The 8671-nt window shown below is 37.3% G+C and overlaps 1 protein-coding gene across 5 annotated transcripts in view; it reads right to left on the reverse strand.

Moving 5' to 3' along the window:
- The window catches only part of LOC149537217 (agamous-like MADS-box protein AGL65), an 89497-nt gene extending 81726 nt beyond the window's left edge, over positions 1-7771 (reverse strand). For 3 of the 5 annotated variants that reach the window (XM_089807390.1, XM_089807389.1, XM_089807391.1), the window contains exon 1: positions 7011-7771. In XM_089807390.1, coding sequence (XP_089663516.1) covers positions 7011-7195 — 185 coding nt within the window. In that variant the 5' untranslated portion in view covers positions 7196-7771. Of the gene's footprint in view, positions 1-4332; positions 4436-4524; positions 4929-7010 lie in introns of those variants that run through there. The other 2 variants (XM_089807393.1, XM_089807392.1) reach the window with 2 other exon arrangements.
- Between the last annotated feature and the right edge of the window lie 900 nt (positions 7772-8671).

The raw sequence follows: 8671 nt of genomic DNA on the forward strand, positions 1-8671 counted from the left end.
CATACATTCCAATACTAGATCCGGACACTATGTTGATATAGGATGACCTCCAGCTCGAGCTATTCTGCTTTCCAATATCTTCCCAGTCAAGGGGGTCCTGTCATTACTTTCAAGAGATGACCAAAAATCTTGTGTGCTGACGCTTACTAAGACGATGTCGCCGATGTCGAGAAGCGTACTTTTCAAAATGAGAGAATAATCGAACCTTTGATACTTCATGATCTACCTGCTGATCCTTTTTTTGATTACTTCAAATGCCTTCAACTTCGGCACTTCTTGTGATCAATTCATGTTTTGAATGGACATTTCATCATCACTTTACCTGTTGAGATCACTTTTCAATGGGCTATTTGTCAAACAAGTCACAGGCATGGTGCAATTATGTACTTCGCATCTTATTTGAAGGCTCAGTGGAAAAATCTAAGGCTTGATCATTCAATTAGAAATCAATTTCAATCATAATTCAATGAAAGTCCACACATCACCCAAAGCTTCTTCTCGAGGCCTTCTAGCAAGCAATTCACACACCTTGCTTCTTGTCAAAGAACCCGCATGTTGAACACTGCTACTCCATAAGTCTACTTATAAGGGTTCTGCAACATTTAACTTGGCAAATTGACCATCATGATGGGGTCGGCATTTTGACAAACAATTCACATGCCTTGCATGCTTCCACTTTGTATTGCATATGCACCTTTGCGCCTCTAAATTGAATTCATTTTTTATGTCTCAAAGCACTTGCGTGGGGTTGATTGTTAATATGTTGCGAGTGTGGTGGCACAAAATGTTGTTGCTTTGGCGTACCCTATCAAACACATAGTGGCACTGTTTTAGTTTGTTCAATGTTTCCACATTTTGCATGGCTATTACTCATATAGCTAGCCAATTCCACAATTTCTCAATCTCTTGAGGCAATTTGTCATACAATTCGCTGGTCTTCATGCACCGCACATTCATTGTCTTCGCAATGTGATGGCAATCTTATATAGTGTGCGTTGAGGTAGGAGAGATGGCCATGATGGCATCTTAGCCGGTTTCAAAAGAAGATGATGTGCTCCTCGCTTTGCTCCAAGAACTCCCACGAGTTTTAGAAAACACCAATGAGCTTCAGGTGACTTCCCTTGTTGTACACTCAATGCCAAGGTGGAAAAGTTTGGCTCAATCACAGCTAATCGCATTTGGATGAAAAAAATTTATAAACTCCACTTTTGATAGTGCATATTATTATGTTCTTGCCCGTGTGAGGGCCTTGCAGTTTGTCACACACGTATCTATCATGTGTTCCAAAATGTTGTTGGAGATGAGATGAGCCCTTTGCTTAACTAAACACTCATGTCACTGCATGGTTCTAAATGAACAAAGGGTCTTCCCAGAATCTTTATATGTGATACCCATTAGAACAATTGCTCACAGTATGTTTGGGGTATATTACTCAAGAGTTTTAAAGACATTCCAATCGAATCATCACATTTTCACTCGCCAAAACCGATTCTCCTTGCAAACACAGCTACGTTTGGTGTTCTTGTCTACTCAAACTTCCACATCCCACAAGCGGCACAATACTAGAGGCATTTGTCAAACGTGTGACATGTTCTCCATTGACATCTCAAGACCTTACACTTTGTCAAATAAACATTGGGGTCTCATTGATTTTTCCATCTTCACAAAGATTCACAATTAAGATGGATAACATGAACTTCACTGCACATTGATCCCGAGACGATGAAGACTTCATCAAAATTATCCTCATCAGCGGGCAGCATGACATCTTTGATCTTGATTCATCTTTCAATTCTTAATCTCTATCAACTTCGTCAGAGAGGTTAAAAACCGAACCCAAAACACATGTTTTAGCATTCAATCTTAACCTTTTGATTTTGGAGGTTAAGGTTAATGGTATGGAAAGCGTGTTTGAAAATTTTATCTTAACTCATTTGAGACGAGAGGTTAAGATTTCGGACTGAAACAAGTATTCTAAAAGAACCTTAACCTTTTAAAGGTTAATGGTTAATGATGTGGATGAAAAACACGCATTTTAACACCTTCCATTGACCTGCGATATCTTAAGACTTAGGCACTAGAATTTGAAAATTTGAACTGCCAGGCAGAGCTAGGAACAAGCTAAAGAAATTTGGAAAACAAAATTGCTTAAAAATTTGAGAAGCGACCATTTTAGTGCTCAAAGTGAGGCATGTTCCGGCTCATTTTATGTTCAAAAAGATGAAAATGGGGACACTTGATTTATACAGATCGCAAACGCATAAGCCATACCTTAAGTACTATTTTTCTCAAAATAACCATTGCTAAAATGGCGAGGATTTTAAATTTTTGAAGCAACTCTGATATCCAGACAACAGGTTGCTACCTAGAGTGGTGCTTCTGTACTTACGTAGTCCAATATTGTGCTACCCTAATAGTTGAATATTCAAGAAAGAACCAAATTATTTGATGCAACCATAACCAACTACACAATGATTGAATAGAAAATACTGATGATGGTGTTGGCAAGCACTACATCTTCACTATAGTTGAAGATTCAAGCTTTTGTTTGAGCTTCAATTGTATTTGTGCAATACAACAACCTTGGAATGCATCAATGCCTTCCACTCCAACCACAACCTCAATAAATACATGAATCTTTCAATGCCATCAGAAGATTAGATAATGGACATTATAACATTTCATCCAAGTTGGCCTCTACAATAAAACAAAATATTTAATGATGTTTATATCAAGCAAGTCAACCTAAAGGCTGTTATTAACATCAATTAGTAAATTTCATTTATCAAGGCTGTTAGTAACATCAACTAGTAGCCAAATCAGGGACATTTCAGTCCTCCCATCCCAAAGATTGCTTGTGTTCAAGCAATCTGCACCTGCACACCAAAATTAATACCAAGGTCCAACACCTACCTCAAAATCATTGCTTGCCGCTCCACTACCAAACTCCATCACTATTCTTCGCAATCATGTAACAAAGGAGTGTGAACATTTCATGGCCCACCTCCATGTAATTGGAGTGCATAATCATTGTAGTTTCTAGATAGACCTGCATTTCTTTGTGGCCTTAATCTGAAACAAACCAATCATCTCAACATCACAACTAATATTTTCCACTCTATTGCATGGACCAATCCTTCTAATACACTATGAATCATTACATGATGCACTTATGCCCATAACTAGAATTTGGGCTGATGTTTTGTGGAGATTACTATGTTTTGACATTGAGGAGTCCTCCAATTTGTCATCTTGAGACTCTGATCTTTCGTTTTGCTCCTATATCACTCCTTCCTTGACTTCCTCCTGTGCTCTTGTACTCTTCACCATTTCACGTTCTGCTTCTGCTGCTGCTGAATTTTTCTCTTCTAGTCTCATTTGTCTTATGTTTTCAGTTCCCTTTCTCTTGGGTTTATCCAATCTAGATAAACCAAATAATAATTAAAGGGAAATACAAATCTAATTTGGTCAAAAAAGCCCTAAATATTCTTCAAAGATTTAAGGGCTTCAAATGTGTACTTTTTCTAATCCAATTGTTTCATATTGAAATTCTCCTTTCTGGGTTGCTTCTCATATCTTCTTCCCTTCAATAAAGGTCAGATCTTGATGGAAGGTTGGGCCTTAGTTCATATATTTGATATGACATCTAGCCACCTCCTTAGCAAGTTCTCTTGGTTGTCGCAATGGTATCAGATCCGCAGCTTCGTTTTTTCATTAAGCTGAAAAAAAAAAACTATACATAGGCAGGCAGGGAGGTGGCCCTTATACGACTGAAAGATACCAATCTAAATTGCAACCTTAATTAAAACTAAAATATACCAGATCAAAATCTTTCAAGAATTTTAGCAAATTCATTAATCCACTCAGATACAGGCCATTACATATATTCAATAGAATAATATTCAGTTTACAATTTTATTCTTGAGTTGGTGTTGTATTGAATCAAATACAAATGAACACAAAACCAAACTCAGAATGTGTTAGATTTTCAACTTGTAAACATTCAAATCTTTTTAAAGGAACACTCTTATTCACTCCCTTGGATAATTGTATTTTCCTGGTTCCACAATAATAAAGGTTTGCTCAGAATGTCGAGTGAGAGTGTTTGGAGTGGTGTATACGATTACAGGCAGCATTAGCAATTCTCATGCAGTCTGGGCATATTCTGCAGGTTGATGTAAATCTTCAAAGAGCAATGATAGAACTGTTTATTCGCTAATTACCTCTGCTTTGCTGTGTCAAGATACAACAGCAAAGCAGAAGTTGATTCCGCTGCTACAGAGAGTCTATTTCTTAGACATGGTGGTTCTTAGACGCAGTTCAGATGTTTACCCTTGATTCCATGTGGGCCCTATGAATGTTTGTTTCCATGATTCCTCCTTGGGCTGCCACCTTGTCTGTTGCTTGTTCACTTCTTACAAATTTTGATGTTGCACTGCCCCAGTAGTCGAAGGTTTAGGTAAGAACCCAATCATTTGATGTAACAGTAACTAGCTATGCAATGATTGAACAGAAAATACTTACTTACTGATGGTGCTGGCAGGGGCTACATCCTACAATCATGTAATAACTGTCCCTGATTTTTTTTGGAACCATGGAGATGCAATATTCAACACAGCGAAAACCAAAATGTTGATTGTTAGCTTCAGATAACATGCATGATAATAAGTTATAACCTAACATATGCAATGCTCTCAATAACAACTAGATGAGTGGGGTTTGAGCCATCACCACTCTGTCAATAAAATAACACAGAAAATAACTAGATGAAGTGGTGGCAGCGCCTTTGCCACTCAATTACCACATTGCACAGATATAACAAAGGCTAAGTTAAAATAATAAGATGAAGAGGGAGCTAGGTCATCACTCTCTAGCATCCTTACATCAACAATAGGAAAAACTAATGCATCATACAGAAATGTCCTTTCGACTCAATAAGTGTGTGTTAGAACAATAGCAATATTAAAAGAGATAAGCAATTGATATCAGAGTTTCTAATAATAAAATCAGACCATAATAAGGGCAGCAAACTCACTCCAACTACTTAAGAAAGGGCGCATGTAAGTACCAAACCAATAACAATCAGCTTCGTAAACATTATCAGCAACTAACCCTTATAACAATGCCACAATATGCAGATTTCAGAGCTCAGAAAAGTCTGATTTTTTACTCAGTCTGAAAAACCAGCCAGGGCAAAATGGTTTCAAAGATTTCCCATCCTAAAACTATGTTGTCCCATTAGCAGTTTCTGAAACTATGGTTGCATTCACCCTTATTTTTAAGAATGCAGTTTCATTGAAGATTTGTAAAGTTTAATATAAATCAGTTCTAGCTTTAAGTGAGTCAGATTGACAAAGCAATTTCCCAAGTAGTGTTTTTATTTGCTGCTCCTTTCAAAGTGTAAAGAAAGTGGGATAAGAAAATACAAGAACTCCATTATTGCAAGGCAAGAGCCTACAACACAATGGTAAGTTGTGAGCCTCTTATCTCAGAGGTCTTGAGTTCAGGTCTACTTGAGCTTAACACATAAAAATTAAAATTATTTTAATAAATTATAAAATAAATAATAAATAATCAGGACTTCAGCCTATTACCTATCATAAAAAAGAACACCATTATTGCAAAATATTTTCTTTGAAAGACTGCTCCCAACAATTATCCTTATATTAAATCTTTTGCCCTATACAGGTCTCCACTCTGTAGGAGACCATAATCACTACTTTGGGAGAGATAGTAAGATGTGATATGACTCAAAGGATCGCTGGGCAGTGTCATGTTCTTCTTACAAAAGCGCTTTGTACAAAACAAAAGAGAAGGAACATTGTGGCACAAAAGGGAAGAAGCTGTTGAGCAATTACAGTGCTGTGGACAAGAGAAACATCTTGTGTGGCCGTCTTCTTAACTTATTCCATGAGCATTAACTTTTCACAAGAACAAAGCTTTCCAGCTAATTGATTTCCTTCTATTTGAGAATTCTGAGTTTTAAATTTCCTCGAGTTCAATTCAGCTCTAATTTTTTCATGTGCCTTTAACCAGTCAACAGTATTTAAAGTGCAGACTTTAAATGGATGATATGTGTTTTACAGATATGTCCCACTTTCTATGCACTATGTATGCCAAGCTGCTTCTGTTTAGGTCTGAGAAGCTCAATGTCATATTTATAGTGCTAAGCGTTAGGGTTTGATAATTTTTAAATGCTACTTATGGGTTTCTCGCAAAATTCAAAAGTTATCTGTTTCAATCTGGTAGAACCATTTTTTGTGAGCTCCTGTTACTTAAAATAAGATCCAATATCTCTAGTTAAATAAGTTTCTCCATTATGAGTTTTCACCCACCTATAATGTTCTTTGTTCTTGTGCCTTTCTTATACTTGATATAACAATACTTGCGTTAGTACCATCATAGTCTGTTTCGACTACCCATTTTTCTCTATAATCGTCACAATTGGAAGAAAAAAAGTTTTAGAAGCTGTGTGTCTTCTAGTTTGAAGAATTTCTGTTTACCTTAATGCACTCCTATAATTCGTTATCTTGTATGGTATCATTACTTCTGTAATGTAAATACTTGCATCTCTGCTTCCAATAAACAAAAGAATTTTGTTGTCTAACCTCATAAACTACCTTTAGAGCCAAAGGTTCTGGGCAATGAATAAACCCCTACTGGAAAAGACCAAATCTAGTGCAAAAAAGTGCGTTCAACTTTTTAGCATTGGGCTACAGATCTATAGAGAAGTGGGTCCAACTTCTCACCTATGATGCGCGATTGAGCAACGCAGCATATTTTCCTACCCTATTATACATTCAGCGGAGTGCAGAGAGCTATGCAAATGTGATTTAGACTTTCTCTGGTATCCTGATCCTGATGATCCGCTGATTGTAACATATAAACAATACGCACACCTTTTGCTTCGAACATTTTAACTTGATTCACACCTACGCATCAAATCTAATTGCAATGACAAATCCATATTCACAGGAATACCAGTGGAGCGAAAAAAAATTGAACCAGACCTCCTATTTCCACCACAGACTGTGGGTTTTCCAGTGGGCGAGAACATGATGAGCGCAATGTCGATATCGCAGAGAATAGAAAGCTCCTTCGCCTTTTTAAGAATGCCATTCTTCCGCTTAGAGTAGGTCACCTGTCTGTTATTGGGATTCTCCAGCCTCTTGATGATCAGCTTCACCCTTCCCATCGTAAACAAATCCGTCTTCTACAGCTTCATTTCCTCAATTCTCACTTAAAAGGCCTGCACTGCTTTGCGACATAGCCAATCGCAGGCTGCAACGGACAAAAGAGGTGGAGGCGGTTTCAGAGGATTTTCAGAAGAAGATGTCGGAAGCAACAATATCGGAGAGGAGGAATTCAATGCAATGCAGCAGAGGAATCAACGCCTCTGTCGTTGCAGTCCGCGCCGTCCTGAGGCCCCGCTCCTCATCATTAATGAAAACAGGGGACGAAAACAATTAACACAGGTGGAAATAGTTGGGCATTATGGGTGATGTGTACGCATGGAGAGACCTAAGGTCTTAAGAATACGTCGGCTACAAAAGCGGAACAAGCGTAGCAAGAGCAGTGGAATAAAGTGTTGGGAATATCATATCTGGCTCCACTTTTCTGGAGAACAAAGATTGGGTGGATTTGGCCATTTCCCCAAATTGGCCTCGCTTATGTTGCCTGCAACTTATTGCAGGTAGTGTTCTAGATCTTCTCATCCTCTTACTCGTGCCCCAAAAAATTGACATTTTATAGCATGCCAAAGTCTTGGAGAAAAATATATGGTTGTTTTGTTCGCATTATGTAACTCGGTCAAATCGCTCCCCCAAAAAAAAAAAGATAAAAAAATTCCCCGGATTCCAAATCAAAACTTCTCGGTTTTTTTTGCGTTTTTTTTGAAATTTCAGTCAAAGCGGCACTGACATGCAAGCTAGGAAGGACTCGAGTACAATCATTACTTACTGCAAGAGTTCCACGTATTATTAACGCCCTTTTCAAACTCGTGTTTTTTGGTAAAGGGGTTATCATCTGGCTTTTATAGTTATGAAATTATTACTAGTTAGTAGCATTTAAATTGTGAAAAGGTAGGTGAGGTGTGCTTTTAAAAGTACATACTAGAGGAGACTACTTAGTAGTCATTTAGATTAATTTAGAGTACCTAGAATTCTTAATTTCTATGTTGAAATTTGCCAGAGTTTTTTTGGTGAATCTTGGTTGGTGATTGAAGAGCTTAAGGCTAAACTTTCGATTTTTCTACATTTATGGAGCTCTAAGTGAGAGGTGGTCTAAACGTGTCATTTTATAACGATCACTTGGAACCCATTATATTCAACCCCCAATAACCGCTCACCAAAAGAATAACACTTTTTGCACAAATAGACCAATCAGCAACCAAGAAAGCTAAAAAATGATCAACTATTAGTACATGTGTGTAGTACATGTGCTATCATTTTTGGGGACTTTTTATGAGCGATAATTGGGAGGGATTTATAATGCTAGACATAGCGGACATTAGAACGTGAGCAGCTACTCGATCGTCTCCTCTATGTAAGTTTATTATTTAATTTTTGGAGATTATTATTATTTATATTTAGTGTAATTTAAAATTAAGTAGTTGACTTAACATAAATTTAATTTTAAGTATATAATTTATGATCTTGAAAGATAGATTTAA

Source organism: Cupressus sempervirens, chromosome 10, assembly GCF_028749045.1.
Source record: "Cupressus sempervirens isolate cs-2001-9-10 chromosome 10, ASM2874904v1, whole genome shotgun sequence".
NCBI lineage: Eukaryota > Viridiplantae > Streptophyta > Pinopsida > Cupressales > Cupressaceae > Cupressus > Cupressus sempervirens.